Source organism: Cygnus atratus, chromosome 1, assembly GCF_013377495.2.
Source record: "Cygnus atratus isolate AKBS03 ecotype Queensland, Australia chromosome 1, CAtr_DNAZoo_HiC_assembly, whole genome shotgun sequence".
Classification (NCBI taxonomy): Eukaryota; Metazoa; Chordata; class Aves; order Anseriformes; family Anatidae; genus Cygnus; species Cygnus atratus.
The window spans coordinates 61,497,237-61,522,531 of record NC_066362.1 but is presented as its reverse complement, the minus strand read 5'-3'; the positions used below and the strand labels follow the sequence as shown (position 1 = coordinate 61,522,531).

Below are 25,295 nucleotides of genomic sequence, written 5' to 3'. Positions count from 1 at the left end.
TATAAACTGGGGTAAAAGTCAGTACAATTGGTACAACTGTGATCACATTAGCAGCCACCTTCCACTAGCTTTACTTTTAAAATGAAAGCTAGAAACCTTATTTTTGTCTGGGTATTTCCCCACACTTCCTCATATATTCAGCCTATTGGCTTTTCCTCTTTCTCATCATATTTGCTTTGTTCCTTTCCTCTGCCTTTAAGAGAACAGACTTCGTCCACCTGTGAGGGCTGAAGATCCTGGACAAACTGTCACAGATCAGATGTATTTTAGCAAGTCTGTCCGAGCCAGGCACAGGGAACGCAAGGCCATCGTTGGTACTTCACTCCAGCAAGGGAGCATACGTAAAAGTGACCTTTGGGGCAAATGCCTTTCTCTACCAGAATGTTTTACCCTTTCCCACATGTTTTGCGTATTGTCCCCTTTCTTTATGTGCCAAGAGATGTCATGATAAACAGAAGCAGTTCTAAACAGCTCAAAGCAATTAAAACGTTTATTTGAACTTCACTGAAGTCAATGCAGTTTAGGTGAATGGCCAAATGCTGCGATGCATTTGGACAGATAAAAGGAGTACTACGTGTGCTGCTGCTCTGTGTTCGGCCTTGCAGTACCCAGAGTCAACAGGTACAGCAGTAAAGTTTTATAGCATTTAAAGCCAGAAAGGACTATGAAACCTTCCTAGTCTGACCCTCCAACATGTCCCAATCCACTATGTTTCCCTGAGGTACTCTCTTATAGGGTCTGATAATTTGCCCCTTGTTGAAATATAACCGCCAGAAAAGCACATGGGTGAGCTACAAAGATCGAGAAATGACCATTTCACTAGCTAGCCCTGTGGTTTGTTTCAGCAGTGATTGTCTCTGCTAAAATGCTAGCCTAGCTTCTTATTTGAATGCGATGGGCCTTGAAGTCCAGCTGCTGATTCTCATTGCATGTTTTTCACAAGATTATGGCCTCCTGCTTGGTATCTTTTTGCAGAACCCAACAAATTTATCCTCTGATACCGTCTATTAGCAACTACTTTGAGTCAGTCCTTTAATTTCATATATATTTTATAGTAAGTTTTTAAAATACGTTGGAATAAATATCCGATTACTTCCAAAAGGTTTCCATTTGCTTTCAAACCTTTCATCTGAAAGAATCACAGAATCACAGAATCGTCTAGGTTGGAAGAGACCTCTAAGATCACCGAGTCCAACCTCTGACCTAACACTAACAAGTCCTCCACTAAACCATATCACTAAGCTCGACATCTAAACGTCTCTTAAAGACCTCCAGGGATGGTGACTCAACCACTCCCCTGGGCAGCCCATTCCAATGCCGAACAACCCTTTCAGTAAAGAAGCTCTTCCTAGCATCCAACCTAAAACTCCCCTGTCGCAACTTTCGCCCATTCCCCCTCATCCTGTCACCAGGCACGTGGGAGAACAGACCAATCCCCACCTCGCTACAGCCTCCTTTAAGGTACCTGTAGAGAGCGATAAGGTCACCCCTGAGCCTCCAAGACATCATTCATCTGACTGTATGTGCTTTTCATAAATTGATTTAATCCTGGTCAGCAGGATATCTCTATCCTTCTACTTTAACTACAGGATCCTACAACAGCTTTTCTATATTTTTAATACATTTGGTATAAAGTTTCCCAGTGTATATTTTTTATTTCCTTCCCTTTACTCTTTCACTTAATCAATTTAACCTTTTCAAACTTTCTGCCACGATGGCATGACCTAATGAAAATCAGTGTCAACAAGCCAAACTTCTCCTTTGGGACCTTTTAGCCTATTTGGATTTCCAGATTCATTGGTTTCAAGGAGTTCTGTAACCTGATTACTGGCAATGGTTCATTTTCATTTAAAAAAAAAAAAAAAGTCCCTCTTCTACACTTACACCTGCCAGCACTGCATTTTCCCTTTGGTTTTCTTAGCTGATCATTATCAGCTCCTCTCTGCTTCACCAAGTCTACTTTACATTGATTGTTATTTACTCCTTTCTTCTCTACTCTGTGAGTATTACTTGGGGCAAAAAGAGAAAAGATATTTTCAGAGGACATCAACAGAAAAAAACAGTAGGGTAATCATAGCTTAAGATTCATACACCCCTTCACAATAACGATAATTTTACTCCAAGCACAGAGCTCTGAAGAGATCTTCCTGAGAGTACAATGATATTCATTACCTTTGTGTTATCAGAACCCCATCTGAAACCAAAGCTTTTGCAGATTCTCTATTCTGGTATTGATACCGAAAATTGCCTTATATACTTCACCCTCATATGAAACTGAGAAAGAAGCCTCTATAATATTAGTGTAAACATAACATAAACTGTTCTCATCATATCACTTCTACATCCTCTTCCAAACACCTGTCAAAGCAATATATATTGAATGTTTTTAATCTTTCCTCACAAACCAGCTACTTTAGCCACTCATTTTTGCTATTCTTCTTCAAGTTCCCCAAAATTAGTCTCTCTTTCAGATATCCAGGTGTCAAGAATTACAAAACCCACAGCCAACCCGTAGCATACTAACGCTCACAAGACGCAGGTTTCCATGCATCTCCCCAAACTGTACTTCTCAACGCCTTAATCGCCCCTGTGGCAGTGGCGTAGTTAATGGGCCATCTGCAGTTACAACCCTGGCTCCTTTGAAATACAGACTTTACAACTTTATACACTGAATAACATTTCAGTTGTCTATTCCTTTCGTCTTCAGCGATGCAAGTTTCTGCAGATTCCCATTTCTTGCCTGTTTCCAACCTCCGTTTTTTTCCTCCCCCTCAAATGCCTGCAAATTTGAAACGCAAAATCAAATGAGCCCAGAGATTCCCTGTAGCCCCACCCCACCATATCACATAATGCTCCTCATAAATACTGAAGCTCCATCTTAAAATCAAGTAGGGTTTGGTTTTTTTTTTATCCTCAATTAATCTTGCCAGAAAGCTGCTCCAAGCAAGGTACTGAGGAGGGGGTTGTCCATATGTCTCTCTTCCACATCTATTTCATGAAAGCTAAAAAAAGATGTTCTGGACACAAAAAGCCTTTAATTTTAGTTTTTTTTAAAAAAAAGGCATTTACTACACAGTTTTCAGTATTATAGTGCCACTTTTCTTTTGGTTTTGGTCTTGCAGACATGTTTGAATTTGAGAAAAAACAACAGCATAAATTGAGTCCCCCTCTCCCCTGTGATTTTGCAAAATATTTGTAGCAACCCAACAATCAAGTAATGGCCACAGGAAAACATTCCCAATTCCTGAGCAGACTCCCTGCAGAACTTTTTCAGCAGATAAAGACACAGTAGACAGGAAACCAGCTGAAATTTTGCACAAAACCAGGACAGCTGAAGCGGTAGCCACAAGCCACCCTGGGCAAGGTCAAAGGCAAGACTTCTCTTTCTCTTTTGGTCTTCTTTGTCTTCAAATGAAAAGCATCCCCTGAAAGCTCTGAGGAGCAAAACAACCAAACAGAAACAGAACTGCAGAGCACCAAGGCAGGAGGGGAAGGCAAGTTCTGCATCCAGACAGCTGGCCCCTTAAAAGCCATGCCAAGGCAAATCCGGCCACATCGGATTCTCCGGGGAGCCATGCCTGAGCGCGGCCTTCCAGCTGCAGGCGGTGTGAGCCGGCTGGGCACCCCGAGGGCAGGGCTGAGACACAACGAAACCGCACATCTGGAGGCCTTCTGCAGCGCAGGCATCAGCTCGCTCCCTCCCCTGCTCACTTAAGAGCTTTTGTCACTCCATGGCTGTGGGCACGAGCCCTTCGCACCACTTTCCTGGGGTACCCAGCTTCATTTCCTTCTGGGTGTGGAGGAGGGAAGGAGAGGGGTGCCCAGGGAGAAGGGGGCAGGAGGAGATGCAGGTGTGGGTCTCCAGAGCTGAGGGGGAAATGATTTCTGCAAATCACGTCCCCAGGGCCAGGCAGAGGGCACGGGGCCAGCTGCTATGGACATCCCTGGCAGCATGCTTATCCCCTGCAGCAGTGCATCAGGGAGCACCAGAGCCCCCAAACAGAGCCTTGCATGGGCAGGTTCGGCTTTCTTTTCCTTCATATCTGCTTTGTGCCTGCTCTCTGAAAAAATTACGGCTTGCCAGCCTCCCCCAAACACCACACTATCCCCAACCCCAGACCACTTGTGCTGCTGCGCGAGCGGAGACAGCGGAGAGGAGGACAAGGAGGAGAGAGGGTGAGGGACAGGAGCTCACGCGAGACACAAAGGCAGCACTGATGACGAGGCCAGTTACACCCGAGATGAGAAAGACAGATGTTTGTAGAAGGTCAGCTGCTGCCTCATATTACAAGGTATGAAAACAGACAATTCAGATGCCCTATTTTCCTCTGTTATCATCTTTTGCTAGCAAGGACAGATTCAAGAAAGCCAGCTATCTAGAAATAACATCCTTCTTAGCCTTGGTTCCTTGTGAAGGTCTCATCTCGGCCATACTATCAGAGGCCGTCCCCACAGGCGCCAGCCCCATTGCTGCTTCTGCTGTGAAAAAGGCAGGAGGAGCAGATCGGTTCTCCACTGCATTTTGCTCTTAAGTTTTGGTTCTACAAATACTTAGGCAAATGAAAACATGTTTTCACACAAAATTAGAGACACAGGGAAGCAGATTAACGAAGCTCACAGCAGAACCTATCGGAGACTGGGAAAAAAGCAGCCTTGGGATAAGCTTCCCCTTGTGCCTGACGGTAATTGCTGGACTGTGGGGAAGAAGGCACAGAGACATGCTTAGTATTCCAACCTTGAGATTTGTTTTAGGGTTATTTTTTTTCAGTTGGCTGTTTTTTTATGTCTACAGAAATCCCTGTGAGCTAGTCACATGCACTACTATGCAGGGTGGTCTCTGCCCACAACGAGCGTTTTGGGGTTAGCTCTGACAAGGAAACAACACAGGTAGGAGACAATCCTAACAGGCATTAGGTTGGACAAAGACAAACTGCCTTGAAGCAAATGGCGTAGGCTCTTACACGGTCATATCATACAACAGAGGAACAAGTAGGTATGATACACAAATCTTTATCATGAAAATCCTGAAGAAAATTACGGGTGCATAAACAAACCCCAAGACCAACACAGAACCCTGCAAGTCATGTTTGCCGCACAGAAGCAAAACATACACACAGAGCAGTCATTTGTTCAGGGCAGCTGGAACTTGGTGCAGTTTCCTTCTCCCATTTCAGTACACCCAAATTAAAAGTGCAAAAAAAGCAAACACACCACAACCAAAGCATTGCTTCTGCAAAACCATGATCACCAGGAACATCAGTTTCCTAATAAAGAACAGCAAAACCAGGTGGTCTCCTTTGCTTAGTAGTTTAACGGAGACATGGGAAACTTGGGGATCAGACTCCTGCTTCCCAAGGCAGTATCTCGATAAGGCAGTCCCTTGGGTTCACAACTGTTGTTGTAGAAGCGAAGACTGGAAGGGGTCTCAGGTGGCCTCCAGCCCAGCCTCCACCCGAAGCAGGGACAGCACTCAGCTCACCTCGGGTGGCTCAGGGCCTTATCCAGGCAGGTCTGGGAAACTCCCAAGGATGGAGGTGGCAGCACCTCTTGGGCAGCCTGATCCAGTGCTTAGCTGTCTCACAGTGAAGTGGCTTCTCCTTACAACCAATCCAAACTTCTCTTGCTTCAGTTTATGTCCATTTTCTCCCATCCCCCTGTCATGCCCTGGTGCAGGGTCTGGCTCTTTTTCCACACTGTTCCACAGACCTTTCCATCCCAGCATCCAAACTTTGGAGAAGGAAAACTAAACAGGATACCCCAGATCTCAGCAATGTCACAATACTTTCCTTGCTTCACATGCCAACACATGCTTGAAAGCATTTTGCCATGGCTGAAGCCCCTGCTTGCGTCACAGCACTCTCAACACCTTTGGTGCAGAACAAGGGCACGGGAATGTGCCCTCTGTGCTCTAGATCAGCCCATCTCACCCGAGGGAGCACACCTTCAGCAAGAGCTGGGAGATGAGCGCTGCCGGGTGTCAGCAGACAGACAGGGCTTGTCCTGGCAGATACACAATGGGAGTTCACCCGGCATGTACAGCACCAAGCGAGCATCAACGGCACTGCTCTTCACGCCGAATCTTTGGGTGAAGCCTCCACCAACACCAGTTCGCTTCCCTCGTGCCCCTTGCTTGGGACACATTGGACCTGGAAGGGGAAGGACAGAAGCCCCCAGAGCCTGGGCCCTGCCCTAAGAGCGGCCTGGTCTCTCTTTCACCCCATGCGACTAACAGATTGCGCAGAAGGACAAGGCCAGCCCCAGCGCGACAGCTGCAGAGGAATGTTTTTTCTTGGCAGAGAGGAAAGAGATGAAGTGGGTGTCACATTTTTCCTTCAGATTTTTGCTTGTCACCACAGCAGAGCCGGATCACACACACAAGATTGAAAGCTGGTTAGTGGCAGATGGCAAGAAAAAAAAAAAAGGGAGTAGTTCCCAAGACACAGCGGAGGCACAAGGTCAGTGGCACTATTAAGCTACACATTTGGACAGGTAGCAGCTTTGGGGACAGCTCTAGCAATTCAGGTCTATACCATTTAACCTTTCCTTATTTTCTCCCATTGCCTTCCCTGCTTCCCAAATCGCCCTCATGAGAGGAAGCAGTTCTTATTTGACAGAGCATTCGCTTCCTTACTGCACGCACGTAGCACTGAGATTACAACCCAGTTCAGTTTTCTGTGGTCACAAACTACATCTGACAGCGAGAACAGCGGCCCCAGCCATTGGGAGCTCAGCACCTCAGGCCACAGAAAGCAGCCTACACACCTTCACTGAGCCTTGCTAAACCTCGCCATTTTTGACCTGTTCTCTTTACCGACTATTACTCAAAGTGAGATGAAAGGGCAATCAATCTGCCAGGAAAAACGTGGCTCTCAGCCAAGATTATTTTTTGCACACCTTGTTTGTTTCTGTTGCCTTTACGCAAGACAAACAACTCCGCGTCCACGGCAGCCTCTGCTTCTCACCGACACGCAGCACCGTGGCGGTGCCATCAGCCAGGTCTAAGAGTACTTCTTTGAACCTCCCTTCTGTCCATTGCTCTTCTCAAACAACCTCTCTTCCTCCTGACCCTTGAGCAACTGCCTCCTCCAGGTAACCCCCTTTCTTTCTAAGAGAAACAGTCTGCTGGTATGAAATAAATACATATGCTCTTATCAGGATTACACGTCTTATGCTTATCAGGACTACACCTAGGCACACGCTCCTGAAGCTGGCCAGGTGACTCCCACTGCACATTCCTTTAACCCAAAATGTGATTCCACCACCCTCTTCCCAGCCAAGCCTGCCCTCTCACCTCAGCACCAGGACCTGGGCTGCTACAAGGTAATCTGCACTGGGAAACTGATACCACTGAAAACTAATTTCTTTCTTGCAAGAAAGTCATTTTTCAACTGGATGAGCTCCCAGGGAGCAGCCACAACAGCCTGCAGTTACGTCCAGGTGCAGAACTGCGCTGTCAGGTCTTGTCACTCAGAGAAAACACGGCCAAAGGGCATCCAGACAGCACTGATTTCTCACCTGCATGATTCAGGGAGAGATGAAAAGGGAGCAACAGCAGAAACGAGTGTGCCTTCCCTGGAGAGCCAGGTGCAGAGCTCTACTGCAAGACAATCACTAGGGGATGTACTCCAAGTCCATATCCCGTGGAAAAAGAAAAGCTGTACCAGGGAATGGGAGTAATTAGATCCTGTAAACTCAGTCTGAATTGACTGTTCCCCCTGTGAAACATGTCACTGTGCTAGGAAAACCGAGAAAGGTGGCTACCCATAACCACTAAGCCTCACCTACAAAATGACCCTTCTCCAAAAGGGGGTGAAGCAGCCCGGGACAGAGGGAAGAGATGATGTCTGTTTACACCACGCACTACAGAGCGAATAGGGAACAACTTTAGGGAATGCAGGGAAGCAGGAGCATGGTCAGAAATGAAGGGCAGGCAGCAGGGGGTAAGCCTTCAGCCCCTCCACTTTAAAAAAAGTCTCACAGGAAACATAGGGCACCCACCCAGCACCACAACAGGGCACTGCTGCACACAGCAGCTCCTGAGGAGCAGAAGCGATGCTGTTCTGCAGCAGCTACCTCCCTTCCACATCTGCCAGACAGATGGGACGCAGAGTGCCTTTGCCAGGCAATGGTGCAGGTGACAGCCACACAGCAAGAAGCAAGGACAAGGAAAGAGACTGCCAGAGCTGGTGGTATGCCGGCCAGCGGCCTCTTTGCTTTATTTTCATATTTATTATATCTTTATTTTGTCTGTCTTTGTTGGCATGAGGTGATCAGCTCTGACAGAGCACAAGCAAAAGCGAAGGCAGAGCTGTGGAGGAGGAGGAGCACGGAGCACGCTAACTGCTGCAGCTGGAGCCATGCATGGGAAGCCAGAGCGACAGAGATCCGACCAGACTGCACCACCCCAGCCAGGATTTGCAGCTAGTCGGCCTCCTCAACAGGCACAGATGCTCCTAAAAAAGTGAGAAAAGACTGCTTTAATAAAAAACTAGGTTGTTTTTTTTTTCCTTCCCCCCAAAGGCTAGCGGAAACTTACTTAACCCCAGCTATGAAAGAGCCCCTAAGAAGGGACTCCTGACAGCACGAACAAAGACCTGCAGAGAGCACAAGTTCCCACCATCCGTGCAGGAAAGTTCAGCAGCTCCAGACACAGGAAAGCACTGTCTGGTAGTACCGTGAATGAAATTCCTTCACCCCAGCTATCACGCACTATCAGCCCCACACTTAACAGCAGCCGACCTTCCAAAGTAAGGCAACATTTACGTAGGACAGCGCAGGCCAGCCACTTCCACGAGGGGGGAAACAAAAAGTAGTGTTTTCATACACTAAACACTGGCTCATTCTTATCGACCGTGCTCCAAAGTCAGTCCCGGGACAGACTAACATTTTTTCCAGCTGCCGTCCTCACGGCAGATCAAGCTCTTCACTGAAACCAGCCAGCAACTCGATACGCTTATTTTTCTAATTTTAACTGACAGAAAATAGGAGGGTACAAAAAGCAAAGTTTCAAAGCATCACGTGTGTTTATCTCAGCTTTTAGAGGAACTGTGGATTGCTTAAATCCATTCTGAGTATCTGACATGGCCTGTGGCAAACAGGAATGATTTTCTTATTTAAATTCAGGAAGAAAACATGGGGGAAAAAATGACTTTCAGCGCAAAGCACCAAGTTCAACTAGTTCTGATGTTCATCAGTTGTGCCTGAAGCTTTTAATACGGAGAGCTATTCTCAAATATTAACACTTTGTACAAAGTCTGTTTACAACTATTTAAAAAAAGAATCTCACTTTCATATTTTCCCCCTCTTTGCTAGAAGAGTTTGGCAAAAAAAATCCCTGAAAGTACTGATTTTAGATAATTTGAGGTGAAAATTTTCTATCTGATCTTCCATTTGCAAGTATATATAGTAGAAAAAATGAGATATTTCAGTTTTCTCATTAGCAAGCAACAGGCTAAATCCCATTTTCAAGTAAATGGACTACTTCCCCTCCAAAAAAAAATTGGATTATCCTATATCAACGCCAGATTTTACAAAGAGCCACCTTATACAGAGGCAACCACTAGAGAGTAAGACACAGCCAGCCCTGCATCCACACACGCCGCGATAACCACCACTTTTAATCAAATACACACAGCATATAAAAATGAAGCACTGTATCCCATCCAAATTAAATACCGCCACTGCTGTGCTCTGAAAACTAGAGGCAATCCACGGCAGCTCGCGCAGACGCCTGATTTCTGCAGAAATCATCAGAACACAGAGCAACAGCCCCCAGTGTTTTTGTGGCAGAGGAAATGAGTCACCGCAGGCTCCCGGTGGGGCTCGGAAGCTTGCAGTGGGCAGTTTTTAATCCGAAGAAAGAAGGCCGGCTCGAGGTTTTCCCTGACCTATCTTAGGGGACAGGCGACGACGACGAGCTTGCGGGGCCGACGGCGCGAGGCGTGCCACCCTGCGAGGCGGCAGCCACCCTGCAGCATGTGGCACACATGTGCTTTGAAGGTGGGCTGCCTGTGGCACCTTCAGTGACATGGTGAGGGGTTTACCAAGCTCTAACACCGCTCAGAACATGGCACCAGCACCGTGGTGCTTGGGGCATTTCGGTTTGTTGATGATGAGCCTCCAGAGCAATATTCAGGCCTGTTAGCGGGTGAGCAATTTGGGCTACTTTGAAGCAACAAGTAGTTAATGTGTTTAAAAACACCAAAAATCATGAAAGTGGAGGGGGAAGGGTAAAAAGCCTGCCTCTTCAGGATTAAATAAAGAGGTTTTAAGTGTCCGAAGCTCGTAAGAAGCATCTGCCTTTCAGCTGCCCTCTAGCAAGGGGACAGGTAGATGGCATCTCACAGCGCGTTTGTCAACAGCCTTCTCCATCTGCACCAGATGTGGCATTTGCCACCGGTGATGCCGGGACGCGTACAGCCACGGATCAGCCCCGGCAGAGACCTAGGAGCCGTGCAGCTCTGCCACTTCGAGCCAAAGAGCACTGCACGGGAAGCAGGCAAGAAGGTGAGGAGCCTGCAGCCTGGCCGTGCTCCTGCTCCCTTTGGGCTGCAGCAGGCTTTGTGCTTCCTTTCTGGTTGACTGCCAGGAAAAAGAAAAAAAAACAAAAAAAAAACTTATAATGCCTTGTAAAATGCTAGGGTATGGCATTACCAGCACACAACCCCAGCAAACCACGGGCCGGATGAAGATTATACACAGACACGCCACGCGTGCCATGAGCATACCCTTGGGAAGCCTTTCAGCCTTTTCTTCCGGGCGAAACCCAACCGCTCTGGAAAAACACGCTGCTGCAACCTATCTGGCATCCAGGTGACTATGTATAAAGTATGCAGACTCCAACAAGCTGCCAGAAGGGCCACTGGCCACCCCAAACCAGTCGGAGCCCCCCGAGGCAGCGGTTCTTCCAACGCCGGCGATGAGCTCACTGGCGGAGCAAGGCTGCTGCTGCGGGCACTGGTGAAGTCATCAGCTGTTAAAAGAGAAATTTAAGTCCCCGGGAGGCTGGAGTTCAGCCCTGGTAATTAGGGCTGGAATAGTTTAAAGTAGAGGTTGAGTCTTTAAGCATATGCATACTTTTGCGCTTGCCTGCTAGCTTCAAATTCACCAGATCCACGAGCAGCCTTCGCGGTTGTAAAGAAAAAAAAAAAAAAAAAAAAGGTTAAATTTTAACTTAAAATACACAAAAGGCAGCTGGCACGGAACTTCCACCCTTGCCAGCCTGCACACGGCAGGTCTGGCTGCAGAAGGAAAGGGACCCACTCAATGGTGCCAGCCCGTCCCGTACGGTGACGTTCATCCAAGGGAGGAAACCAACTTCACAGCTTCAGTCGTGGCTACGGGGTGCCACAGGGCACGTGCTCCTCGGCTGCAATGGTGACAGCGCTGGCAGAGCGTAGGAGGCTGGGCTCCGCACAAAAAGCAGAAAACAGCTGGGGCAAAACAGTCCTCCCAGGCGGGGAGCGTCAGGCAGGAGGTAACTGGTGTTTCGTCCAGAGGGTTTTTTGGGTGGGTGGCTTTGTTGTTTTGGTTTTGTTTGCTGAGGGGTTTTTTTGGTGCTGTTGTTTAAGTGATCCTGTGAACTTTTAGCCAGAGGTAAACGGAGAGTTTGTTTCATGACAGCGAGCAGGGTATTTTCCACCACACAGCAGGACACACTTCCCAAAAGAAGTAAAGTTCAACAAGCAGAAACGTGTGCTTTTTCATCCCCAAAGCGCGATCACTTCAGAAACTTTTTTCCCCATTAAAGACCCCGATACCCCGCTACACTTACTTCACCTGTAGCGCTCTGCTGCTTTTACTTTTCTTTGCCGATCGATTCATTTGGAGTTCTTCCAAAACCAACGAGGAAGGCAAACTGCCTCCACGCTTTTTACTAGGCTTTCAGGCACCCTTTTCTTTACGAGCGCCCAAAGGCAGCCGGCAAGCCCCCCGACCACGGCAAGGGCAGAACGCTGCTCCGGAAGGAAGCGAGCCCACGTTGCCGCGGGTGGCTGGCGACGCGCTGCCTCCTGCGAGACACGCGGCAGGGGAGCGCTCGAAGCCCCAGAGCCCACGAAACGCTGGGAGAAGCGGAAGGTGGGCCGCCACGCTCCCATCCGCGGGGCGCCGCGTTCTGTCGCCTACGCCCAGGCCACGCCGCGGGCTCCACGAAGCGAGGCGAAGGCGCGTGCTCCTGCAGCAGCCCGGCCAGGAGCTGCACCCCAACCACGGGAACTCGTTTAGGGCGCTAATTAAAAGGGCGCTAACTGCGGGCGGAGGGGGCCTCCCCAGCCCCGGGGCAGCCCCCCAGCACGGGGGGCAGCAGCTCGAGGGGAGCTCCGGGGGGCTGCGGACACCGGGATCCCGCCGGCAGCGCCCCGGCCGCCGTCGCCCCCCTCCCCGAGCCGCCCCCCGGCGGGATGAGCCCCGCGGCTCGGCTCCCGGCTCCCGGCCCCGCCGCCGCTCACCGTGTGTCCCAGCAGGGCGTCGGGGTCGGCGGGCTCGCACAGCTCGCTCAGCTTGCGGTCCCACTGCAGCAGCAGCAGCGGCGGCTGCTCGCCGCCCTCGCACGCCTCCATGGCGGCACCGCCACCGCCACCGGCCCCCGCCCGCTCCCCGGGGCCGCCGCCGGCGCCGCTGCCGGGAGTGCCCGGAGCGGCGGGGCCGTGCCGCCAGCTGCGCGCCGCGCCCCCGCCCGGCCCCGCCCCCGCGGAGGAGGCAGCCAATGGGACGCCAAAGGGGAGGGCGGGCGGAGGGACGCGGTCCAATCGCCGCCCGGCTGCCCGCCCGGCTCCAGCTGCGGAATGTGGGCGGGGACCCGCGGGGCGCGGCCTGAGAGCGGGGACTCTCCCCCCGCGGCCCAGCTCGGCCAATGGAGAGGAGGGGGTGGTGAGAGCGACGGGAGCGGCGGCCAATGGGGCAGCGACAAGACTGCGGCCGCCGCGCGGGGGCCCGCCCCCCCCGGCGGAGGGCAGCGGGAGGGGGCCGGGGCAGCCCCTGAGGAAAACGAAATGCGGGGGGGTGAACAGCGCCCAGCGGGCCTGACGGGACGGGCAGCGGGAAGGGCGAGTTGGGCAGGGCCGACATTACGAGATTCATTAATCCTCTCCTGACGTGACCAAAAAATAAAAAGTTAATTAAAAAGTTGAACAGAAGCTGTGGTCGGGAACAAGAAGGGAAATCCCAAGCAGCCACACCCCGAGCTCCCTTAAAATACGACTTATTTTAAGTTTCGGTGGCACAAGTGAGCCCAGCACATGCCCTGGGCAGCACCCAACCCGGAACATCTGAACACAAATCCCTAAGCTGTAAGTTTGTGCCTGCGGCCATGGGCAGCCCGACCGGAGGTACAGCCCCAGCGGCCTGGCCCTTTGTCAAGGCACTTACACTGTGCCAGCCCTGAGCCCTCGGCTGTGAGATATGTAAAGGTCAGTTCCTTGTCCAGAAACCTCCCTGTGTTCATCCAATGTTTTCTTCCTTTCAAAGCTTGTGCGGCCTCGTGACAACCAGCTGGACAAAAGGCTCTCCCTCCCCCATCCTGTCTGTTGGCTGATATGATTTAGTATCTCCTAAAGGCTCTCCTGAAATACTGAGAGGCATGTTTGCTTAGTAAGCCAGCAAAATAAAAGCTGCCTCAAGAGAAGAAAGAAGGTGCTCACTGGGCGACTGCAACTTCATTTGCTCCACGTGCGATGGCCAAGGGCCTCATGAGGACGGGGTTTGACCAGGAGCACTGGGGTGAAGCTTCTTATCCTAACACTTCTCAGGAAGAAATAGTTAAAAGTTGCACTATAAGTAACTCTGTCATTTCCCCCTTGGTTAAAGCACTGACAAGAAATTAGGCATGCTAGGCAAAGAGCACACTGCTTTTTCCAATGATTTCCACTCTTCCTGTATCCCACAAAGTTGTGTCCCTCTCCCCTCTGCGATTGCCTATGTAAGAATCATTGGTACAGCTGCTTTTTTGGTATACAACGCTGCCAAGTATTCATAAACACTGTGGAAGATTTTCTTTTGGCCACAGAAATATTTTAATACACAGAGACTACCCATTTGTGGGGCTGCACACTAATCTATAACAAGACATTGGTAACTAATAACTAGACACTGGTAACTAGGTGTCCTGTGCCCACCACATTATTGAAATTAGTATTGAAGGCTACGTTTCGTTTTTGAGCTTCAGTGTTTCTAAAACAACTCCCTGGGAGTTCATAATGAACCATGACCAATTGGCCCTGCAGTGGGACAACTAACATATACTACACCAAACTTTTTGTGCTGCAGAACCAGTTATTGTTGGGAAAAGAAATACGTATTAGCAAGTTTCTGCTAAAAACTGGCAGCATGTGCAGGGCATCAAGAAGCAGGAGATAAAAGTGGAAGAAAAGTAATCCTGTCCAGAGGATATTAATTAATCAACACATGGGACAGCACTCCAATGCATTGTGCATTACTGGTCACAAACTGACTCTACACCAGAAAACACACACACTGGAAAGACGCACAGCACCACAGAAACATCAAGAACATTATACAGACACAACTATCCTCCTAACTTTTTCCCATACTGCTTGGAGGATTTTAAATGCTAGATTTCAAGTTACTAGCATGCTGAAAATCAAGGCTGTTTTTCCATGTTTCATAACTTTCCTCTTTGGGCAGATTTAGCAGCAGTTTTAAATTCCAGTTCAGCTAATTCTGTGAGCATTTCAGCCTCTCCTTTTGCATAAGACCATTTCCTCACCACAGTCTTCTGAACTCCGTTCAAACCCACTCTCCAACACAGAGGGACAATAGAAAACCAGACCATCAAGCTCCAAGAAGAGAAAAGGTGGGGTTTTATTGCATACAGAGATGCAGCTGAGGGGGAGAGGGGAGAGCTCAACTTTCTTTTACTCACTCTTCTGTTGCCTTTCTGCAAGGAGCAGAAAACCCACACTGAAAAGCCACACAGAAAACCAAACCAGCTGAGAAGGAGGCAGCTGTTAAGAAGGTAGAGCTCCAAACAAACATGACTTACTTTAAATATCAAAGAAAAAAGCTAGCAACAATCCAAGCCTGCAAGTTAAGTCTCAGAAAGCCTGGCAAAGGAAAGGTGCTCTCTTTTCCTTGCAGATCCGGGTTACAGAAGTCACTCCAGTGACTCAGTTCTTGATCGGGTCAGTTGCACAAAGGCTCATTAAATATTTACAAGTGACATTTTTCTGACTTGTGACAACCAGGATCAAGATAACCATCCATTCTCTCAAGCCATTTTTTTCAGGTAAGTTTGAAAAGTCAACCAACAAGAAAAGGAAAAATAGCAACAGAGCCTATACTATAAAAGGATAACAACTGTTTTTTTTTTTTTTTTTAAACAATTACAAATGAAAAGTCTTACCCCTTAAAAACCATAGAAAATGGCCATATATAGAAAAGGTGAGTTTCTACAGCAAAATTAGCACCTCTTAAAGAGCACAGGGCCCAAATTTCAGGACTAAGAGCAACACAGAGAATGACCAGGCTATCAATTTCTAATCAGTGTTTTCTGGAGATTGTTCTGAAATTGCAAAGTATGGTAACAAGCTGATTTTTTAGGTGAGACACAAAGCAACAAGCAGAAGAAAAAATTTTACACACACCAACACACGTTTCCCATAAGTGGATGTCTTGGTAGAAATCCCATGAAAGGTGATTTCTTTGCACATTTGTCATCTGCAAACACATCACTTACACTAGCCAGCAACTGATAACGCACTAGCAAAGCAAGTTTATTGTGTAGATGAGATCTGCCACGTGAAGAAGCTCACCATTACCAAGGGAAAACAGGACAGGACCTGGTTAGAACAGCCACCAAGTTTTAGTTTGTATGTACAGACATGCTCAACTACTTGCAAAAATGCTCCCACCACAGAAATTTCAGTTAAAAATAGAAGGTGCGCTTGAGAATAGCGAAGTTTTCTTCCCACAATCCTGGCATTATATTCTTTTTCTGACATGAATACTTGTGAAAGATGTGGGATTACCAGTACTGGAGACAGCCCACTGCTGAAACCACATAATAGGTACAGTGACAGAAACACAAGATCCCTTTACCAGAATATTCCTCCCTCCTGTACCTAGGGATTTCTCAAAGCGCTAATTCAGCTTTCCTGCCTTTGCAATTCAAGACCTCTCTGCATGAGCTTTTACCAGGCTCCCACAGGCAACTCCAGCCTTCACAGTAGCGCTGGGACAGGACCCAAACACCCACCCCTTCATGTGAGGCACCAGTCACACCTTTTGGCTGTGACAGAAGTCAAAGCAGGTACCCGCTGGTAAAAAACCTCTAGTAATTCTGTACTAGTCCAAGCCCTCGATCACGTTCAATCATGTTGTTACTCTGAACCAGAAGCAAGAAAAGTTGGTTTGGCCAAAGACATCCAGTCCTGCTTCACAAAGCAGCCCTCAAGTTACCCTGTACGTGGTGGTGGGGAGAATTGTATCTACATTCTCAAATGCATGTCACACTTCCATTAAATATGAAAATGTTCTTTGCTGTCTGATATTTTGAAAGCTCTTAACAGGCACAATGCCTGTGGTGTTTTCCCCAAACCAGAGCACTACAGCCACTGAAATGAGCACGGAAGAGGGTTTCATACACCTTGCACTAGACTGACAGAAATAACTGCATGGCACTGAGGTGCCTCACTGACCAAAGTAGCTCTGCCTCAGCTCTCTTAAGAAATGCTCCAAATACGCAAAAGAAATCTTTATTTTTTCTCTCTTCCAATCTATCTTTATAAATACATAAATTCCTTGTGAAGGTCAAACACGTCTAAATGCCCCAGCTGTTGCAAGCAAACAGGGCTTACCTGATCCAGTTTACACAAGAGGTTATCAGAGACAATCAAAAGCTGAATGCCATTCACTGACGGACAGCATGGAAAAATATTGCCGAGCTATAAACAAGGTATCACTGTATTTAACTTGGTAGATACCACTCCACTCTAACATTTCCTCACAGAGGAAGTAGCTAGCCATAAAAAAAAAGACCCAGCTGCTATATGTTGATTTCACACCTTATTTTCTCATAACCCACATTACTCACTTATACATTAACTTTGCCCAGTAGCTACAAGGCACAGTTGAATGTACATTTGCCACCAGTTGTTTTTGCTCTATGTCTATTGCTAGTAGTGTCTCTAAGGAAAATCTATCCTAATGCAAAATAGTGGTGAACAATCAACATAGTGTGTGGCCTCTCAAACACCGCGTTCTCACAGTAGATGTGTTGTCTTCGTAGCAGGTATAACACAGCAATCTTTAAAAATTTATCAGCGACTTTATGTAGAACAACTGGAAAAGCAAGAAAAGTTGAAGCTCTTGAGCAAATATTTTTTTTGTTGGCACCCAGTCGTATACCTTGTGTTTGCTCAGCTCCGTCCCCATCCTGAGCCATGGGCAGAGACTAGGATGAGCCCTTCGGCACTCACCAAGACTTGCAGGTGCAGCAGTGAAGGTAACCATCACTGCCAACTCAGTACTCCAAGTTCAGAGCACAAAGCCAGTTCCCAAGCTCCAAAGCAAGCAGTCATAAGCAGTGTTGAGCTCCACTGTCACGGCAGGGTGTAAATAAGGAGGCGATCACTAAATGAACAGGCTTAGCGCATTCACTCCAGGCCTCCTTGCCATGCAGGAAACTTAAGAGAAAACTCAGCTTTCAGCTACCAGGAAACTTCTGCGTGGACCAAACACAAACCATGTTTGGATGACTACCATTGAAGTGCACCATCACAATAACCCCATGGCAGTTCGCATTCTTCTCGCCCGTAATCAGGAGGAAAACAACGCCACTTTCTACTGCAGAATCCATAGTCAACCCTCCTATTAGTCACCCTTTTCAGAAAGCACTGCATGCTACGGTAACCTGTTATCAAGTAACACAAGCACCCTTGGAGGAGCTTACTACCTGCCACCCCTAGAACCACCTGGAGGTCTGTGTTATTAGGACTTGACACTGGGTTTCCCTTACGCCACAAGGACTTGGATTTTCTGTCTAGCACTTCCTTTAGACAGAAAAAACAAACACAGAAGAGTCCTTTGATTTTAGTACTGATATTTAAGTGCTGAGCTTGCATGTCTCTCTCTCTGTCATGAAGATTTGCCCCTCACCTTAGGTGCTTTTCTGTAATGTATCAGCTGAGAGTGAAACGAGTGTCACATTCCTGCATGACTGTACTTCTGCTGGCCTGACTTCAAGGGGGGAGAGCAACATGGGATCACACCAAAATAACACCAGTATGTTATGTTGAACCGACTTTGTATAGATATGGAAGAGCCAGCAAGAAGTGGGAATTGCCAGGTTCAACCTTGGGACAGCTATGTTTTAATGCATGCTGAAGGTCTAACCACAAAATGTTTGCTCTTTTCAGCCTCTGAAAAGGCTGACGTACTCCTCTCACAGATAACTGCACTAAGAAAAAAGGCAGCACTTCCCCCCTCAGTACAGATCGGAGCCTCCCAACAGGCTCAGATCTAACAAAGAAAAGTTATTGAAATTCAAATCTGAACTTTCTATTTTAAAAGATACCACAGTCTCATGTGGATAACACCGTGAAGTAAGCACTTCCAGTACATCTAACACCTCACTATGCCAGCGACAGGGACCAGGATACTAGCTAAAGCAGTAACTTCATCCAGAAGTAAATGCCAAAATGAAAGTTTTTGGTAGTACTGCCAGTGCTCATAAAGGGAATGTAAGACAATTCTATAAGGGAAGAGCAGCGAAAACTACACATAAGCATGCTTTGTACTGGAATCAAGTAGAGATGAAATAGAAAATCCCACCAGCTTTGAAGGCAGGAAATTGTCACCCCATACGTTTTCCTTTCCCTGTTCACATCTTACTGTTACAGTGGGAATTTTACCACTTCCACATGTAATAATGAAGCACTTTTTAGCTTGCCTTTTTTTTTTTTTTTTTTTTTACTAAAAACACTAATAATTTTCAGTCTGATACTTAAAACAAAGTCAAAGCACAATAACCACCACTCCCCCAGTAAGAGAACCCTGGATCAGGAATGATTTTCACAGTACCGTTGGCCTCCCTTAATGGACAGACAAGGCAGTCGCTCTGCCAGCTCCGCCTGATGGTAAATGGCAGGAATAGCACCGTAACACAGTACTGGGTTGGGAATGCGGATTTTCAGAGTCACAATATGTCAAAGCCCGTAATAATGAAGACCCAAGCCCGTGACCAAAGCAGGCTTTGATGAAAGACAACATCTGATTTGATCAGATGCTAGAATTGACACAGGGTCAGAATCAAATGCACAGAAGGTGTTTCTTCTACAGGACAGAAGAACAATTAAGGCAGATGAGGATATAAGGTTTGAAAGTGGAGATTCAGAGAGGTGATTTCAACTTACATATTCATCAGCTCAAGAATTAATATAGCTTCCTAGGTTATCCTTTCCTTTAAGGAAAAAAAAAAGGTCTAAAGTAGAGACGATGATGAAGAGAGAGAAAGCACACAGGAAAACAAAACAAAGCACACACACATAATGGGTATCAAACATGTTATTTATTTTTTAAAGAAACTACAGCAATATACATGATTACAGAATTATGAAGCACTATGATGCACAAGGAATGAAATGGCCTCAGTCCAAGCACTAATGACCTCATGCCTTTTCTTTCACATTATCACTCAGAAAAATTACGTTATCTGAAAAGAAATAGAGAATTTATACTTCAGGATTGTTTTGCCCTGTTGCACGCCTGCATATTCACGAAGACAACCTATTTCTGTAAAAATAAGCTGCAAAGACATGTATTTCAGAACAGAACATTTCACAAAAATAAACTGTCCACAAAAATAAAACACTGTCCAATACAAGGTTCCTGTTTTATCTCCCCAGAAGGCTGAAAATTCAAGATGACCACACACACTATGGAACAACTGTGCTAAACGTGATGAAAAGTTGCTGAACAAAGATATCAAAAACATTTCAAAATAACGTTTTCATTCTTTAACTACGATCTCTATCAGTTACAGCTTATTTTGTTTTCTCATTTTCATTATGCACTATCATGTCATCAGCCCATGGGACTATAGTATTATTTCATCATTATTTTTAGTATTAGTATTTCATCAAGCCTCAGTTTCTGAAGCATCTTGAGACTAGGGATTTTGAACACTAACAAGAAATCATTAGAGTAAACAGTAATTTAAAACAACAATAAAAAAGAGGATTTGCTTCTCTCCTCCAGCTACTTATAAACAGCAACCTACAGCACTGCTAGCTGGAACTGCTCGTGTGAAACTTTGATTGCTATTGTTTTAAAGAGGTTGAACTGTATAAACATCCAGAATATTTTTTCTTTTTCTCCTCTATTTTTTTTAGATACAGCTGTATAAAAGAAGCGTTTGCTTTACTACCCAGTTATTTCAGCCCTTCTTCAAAAGCCACGAGACAGTTGCTCTACCCACAGTAAAGAAGCAGGACCAAACTGTCCTTGGCTATCCTCATGCTATTTAAAGATTCAAGGAAAAAGTTCAGTTTCCCAGTTCTATTCTTCATTGTGTTTACTCAAGGCACAAAACTACTCTGTCCAGTCTGTGCTCTTCTTACCACTACTGGCTGCGAGACTGAGGTCTTTTTAAATTCTCCATCAAGTTCTCTCTCCATAAAAAATCTTTCACAGAGGCCCTTCAAGTCAGTGAAGCCTCCTATCTTAGAGGAAGAAAAAATTCCCTGCCAAACCTAAGAGAAAAGTACTAAATGGACTCTGCTTTGGCTAGAGAAAGAATCTGCCTGACCTGCAGCACTACTTGCCAACATTCTTAAAACATGCAGTATCAGCCTGCTGCACCAACTGGTTTGTGTGAGCAAACTACGCAATAGTCTGCAACTAGATGCTCTCACTTTGTCTCTTCATACACAGTGCCAGAGGACATCTAGTGGCACAGGCTGGAAACCGAAGAGAGCCTCTTCACTCTCTCAGACTCCCCAACTATGAATTCTGAAGATCAAGACAAACCAAGTTCTATTTCAAAGGTCCTCCACCCCCTTCGTCTCCATTTTAAAGATGCAAAGTGGACTTTGGTGCGTTGTTCCTTACCTGCAACAATTGTTGTTGCCTGCCGCCTCACATTGTTTTTGTCTGTATATTCACCATAGTCTAATTTCCCTTCAACGTAGAGTCGAGAACTGAAAAGTCAAGAATTTGGTTCTGGTCATAAAAATGTACCACTCTTTTCTCCTTTATATTTGATTCTGAATCCACAGGCTTTTGCCTCACTTGTGTGTAGCATGTTTGTTTGCTAGCTTACTGCAAGGCACTCCTATCTTAGTACAGCTCCTGGTCACCATAACTGGCCAAGAAGCCCTAAAGCATCCTGGCTTGTATCAGAAATAGCGGGGCCAGCAGGACTAGGGAAGTGATTGTCCCCTTGTTTGTGGCACTGGTGAGACTGCACATTGAGTACTGTGCTCAGTTGTGAGCCCCTCACTACAAGACATCAGGTGCTGGAACATGTTCAGAGAAGAGCAACAAAGCTGGTGGAGGGACTAGGAAACAAGAGTTATGAGAAGTGGCTGAGGGAGCTGGGACTGTTTAGTTCAGAGAAGAGAAGCCTGAGGGGAGATCTCATCGCCCTCTACAACTACCTGAAAGGAGGCTGCAGTGAGGTGAGTGTCAGTCTCTTTTCTCAGGTGAAAAGTGACAAGATGTGAGGAAACAGTCTCAGGGTGCACCAGGGGAGGTTTTAGATTAGGTATCAGGAAGAATTTCTTCACAGAAAGTGGTGTTTAGACATTGGAGCAGGCTGCCTAGGGAAGCGGTGAAGCTGCCACCCCCAGAGGTATTTAAGAGACATGTGGATGTGGCGCTTAGGGACATGGTTTAGCGGTGGTATTGGTAGTCTTACATGACAGCTGGACTTGATGATCTTAAGGGTCCTTTCCAACCTAAATGATCCGGTGATTCTATGAATTCTTACATCGACTGATTATGAAGGCATTATATCATCAAGCACGTTCACTTACCCTTTCTTCACATACTGATACGTGACATCCCTGAGGCCTGGTCTGAAGACAGAGATCCTGTGCCATGTTGTCTTCTGACTGATATCACCTAAGGTACATAAAGACAAGTCAGATGCCACATCCTCTTTTTCAGGCAAGCCTCAGAAATTAATTTTAACATGTTGGGTGTTCTCAAATTATGAAAACTGATTTAAGAAACAGAACTACACTACTACTCAATGTTCCACTCACCTGCGTCCAAATAAAAGTGCAGGAGCACAGTTCAAACCAAGAGATCAGTTTTCCTGGAAGCCTACGCTCATACTACAAGACATTTCCCCCCGTTACAGACTCCACATTGGACAAAAGTTAGAGGAAAAAAAGACAACTGTAGCTACAGACTGATGGAAGAATCGTAGAGAAAATGCATTACTCTTTTTTTTTTTTTCCCCTCTTGGAATACAGAGTATGGAAGCTGCTGCACCTCTGGCAACCCCAACAAGGAAGAACTGCCAAGTCAGTGCTCTTTCCTCTCCTTCAGGGGAGGGTCGACAAGCAAACCCCTATTCAGTACATGCTGCTGAGGATAAGTCTGTGACATACAAACATACAAGCATCCTCACTGACCTCAGAGGAACTTTTCTGCACCTGAGAGATTTACAGAGCAGCCTGAAGACAAAGCATGGTGCTACTGAATATGTAAAGATATGACCACAGAACAGGGCAGAAGCAGGTTGCTCAGTGCAGACTCACCTCCCTGGGCTTCCTCGTTTTCTCCTGTTCGCCACATCTCATTGGTTGCAAGAGAAAATATGGTAACAGGATTTTTGCCGTCCACTTGCCTCATGATCGGGTCCTGTCCAACACGACCAAGTAACTGAACACGATTCATGGCTGAAACACAAGAGTAAATGCAAGAGGAGATGCACTACTGAGTATGGGACAAACCCCTAAAGACTCAATAATCATTTTCAGTACTAGGAAGAGATTAAAGATTTCAAAGAGGTTTACACATGTGAATTATGATCCCTCTAATCTTGACAAGTCATAAATCATGAGCTCTCATCAAGACCAAAACAATCACTTTCTACAATTTCTGACCATTTTTCCAGCTTTTGTCACTTTTGGCTAATCAGGCCCTGCAGTGGTTACTATTTCATTATTGTTATCACCTCATAATAACCTCATTTAGAAAGATGAAGTTTTTTTTTTTATTTATTTATTTCTGGTTATCTTTTTCAGACACATCCATACATGACTTCAGACTATATTGCATTAATTTAAGAGTATCTTGATTTTTATTTAACTGTAATAAGTCCAAAGTATTTCATTGCCCTTTTCATAATGAAAACAATGCATTTTAAACAACATCGCATTATTACACCACATCCTCTAAATTACAGGGTCAACAACTTTAACACAGGTCTGGATGGACACAGGTTACTCCTTCTCAAAGACAAAAAGATGGTGGATGGACACAACATATTCCTCCTTGTTGAGGACAAAGAGCTGGAGATGCTAGAGCACCACTCTATACAATGAGCACGTGACCCGAATGGTAAACTCTGAAACTACACCTGGTGCGGCAGCAGCAGCACCCAGACAAGCATCCCAGGTGCATGGAAGTCCATGCAACAAGCACACGATGCACGTAGAGACAGGTGCTGGAAAGCACAACAGCGTACCCAGTTCACTGCCACTAATAAGACAAGGCCACCTTCCTGTTTCAGGCTGCACTTTGTCAGGGCTTTTTGGTTTTCCCCCTTAAGCGCTGCTTGACCTGACACAGACCAGACCAGAAAGCTACTTAAGAGTTTGTTTGAAACAACAAATTCTTAATTTCCACAGTCTGGAGCTATCATTCATATCCGTTCCTCTCCTGGCATATTTCCGCCATCCTAAACCTGAGATAAAATCACAGAGAGTAACAGCTAAGCATTATCTCAGCACACAGGAGCTACTTACATCTTTCGAGTACCAAGGAGCCAACCATATCAGACTCACGCCTTACGAACTGGCGAAACACCTGGAGGAACAGACAGATATTAGCTTCCAAGACAAAGCGCGAACACCACACCACATTTTCTGAGCCCTTACAGAGACCTTGCAATCACATTCTTTTCCAGCGACTCGTGGGGGCTGGGGGAAGAGCTCAGCTCCACTAAATGAAGCCACTGGGATTATTCAAAGGCTATTTTGTTAATTCAAAGACTGTTTTGTTAAGCTGGGGTCTGACGGCCGCCTAGGAAGAATTTGCAGAGCGCGAGTCTGCCGGGGTGTTGCACGCCCCCTTGACTCGCACGCAGACAACCCGAGGCGGTCCCACGCCTAACGCGGGCCTTCCCTTAAACCCCGCGGCCGCAAACTGCAGAGTAACAAGGGCCAGGCCCGGCACTCCCGGAGCACGGCCCCTCTTCCCCCCCAGCCCCCTACCTGCCACGCGGCCGGTCGCAGCATGCCGCCCGCCTGCCGCCGCCAGCGCGATGGGGCCGGGGAGCAGCGAGCACGGCCCCGCCCGGAAGCGGAAAGGAGCGGGGGCGGCCGCGCTGCGCCGTCCGGGGGAAACCCGGCCCCCGGCACCACCCCCTGCCCCCCGAGGAGTCAAAATAACAAAGAAATAAATAAAAATAGTCACTCGGTCTTTAAGTAAAAGGAAGCGTTAAAATCTTTATTTGCACGTTTCGGGTTTTAAAGGGGGATAGGAGGTTAAAAGGCACGGCTGTACCAGCACTTGAGCACAAACTCGGCTTCAGCGAAGCCGGATAGTGACAGAGCTATCGCTGCAGGCTCTCCCTCATGGCACGACACCACGTACATCAAGCTGTTTCAGCTAGACGTGCGACCGACAAGAACTGGGGAAGTTACATTTAGCAGGGGGATGGGATTTATTAAACATTAAAATGCACGCTTCACATAGGCAACTCCAAAACAAAGAGAAGCCTGACAACACCTAAATGCTTTCTAACTTCGCCCATCTAGGTAGCAAGCTGGATAGTCCAGGCAGGTTGTGGCTCCATGTGTGAGATACCAGAATGGAAATAGTTACACAGATCCACCTGCCAGGACACACTGAAGTCATCCCCTCCCCACTTTAAGCAAAAAATCCTTTCCAATCAGCATAATCCACATCAGGCTTCAGGAAGCCTTCTGCTAAAGCTTATCGACTTCAGTTCCACAATTTCATGCATGTTGCTGAAAGTTAAGGGAGGGAAAGTTTCCTTCAGCTTCCTCAAGCAAGGCCCCCTTAACTAAAAGCACTTCCTTCACTCTTTATCTCCCTCAGTGAAATGCTGCTCCAAAGTCATCCTAAGTCCATCAGGACTG

The 25,295-nt window shown here is 46.9% G+C and overlaps 2 protein-coding genes across 6 annotated transcripts in view; both read right to left on the bottom strand.

Annotated features, from left to right (window-relative positions):
* CREB3L2 (cAMP responsive element binding protein 3 like 2) overlaps nt 1–12,658 on the bottom strand; it is a 73,119-nt gene extending 60,461 nt beyond the window's left edge. For 4 of the 5 annotated variants that reach the window (XM_035568539.2, XM_035568540.2, XM_035568542.2 and 1 more), the window contains exon 1: nt 12,450–12,657. In XM_035568539.2, the coding sequence (XP_035424432.1) occupies nt 12,450–12,560 (111 nt within the window). In that variant the 5' untranslated portion in view covers nt 12,561–12,657. Of the gene's footprint in view, nt 1–12,449 lie in introns of all 5 variants that reach the window. The other variant, XM_035568541.2, reaches the window with a different exon arrangement.
* Nucleotides 12,659–19,505: 6,847 nt separating this feature from the next.
* On the bottom strand, nt 19,506–24,522 carry SSBP1 (single stranded DNA binding protein 1). The gene is made up of 6 exons (XM_035568545.2): nt 24,405–24,522; nt 23,937–23,997; nt 22,725–22,865; nt 21,993–22,080; nt 21,067–21,155; nt 19,506–19,669 (listed from the first exon to the last, which is right to left on the bottom strand). Exons 1-6 carry the CDS (start codon nt 24,426–24,428, stop codon nt 19,626–19,628), a joined length of 447 nt encoding a protein of 148 aa, XP_035424438.1. The 5' UTR covers nt 24,429–24,522; the 3' UTR covers nt 19,506–19,625.
* Nucleotides 24,523–25,295: the final 773 nt, after the last annotated feature.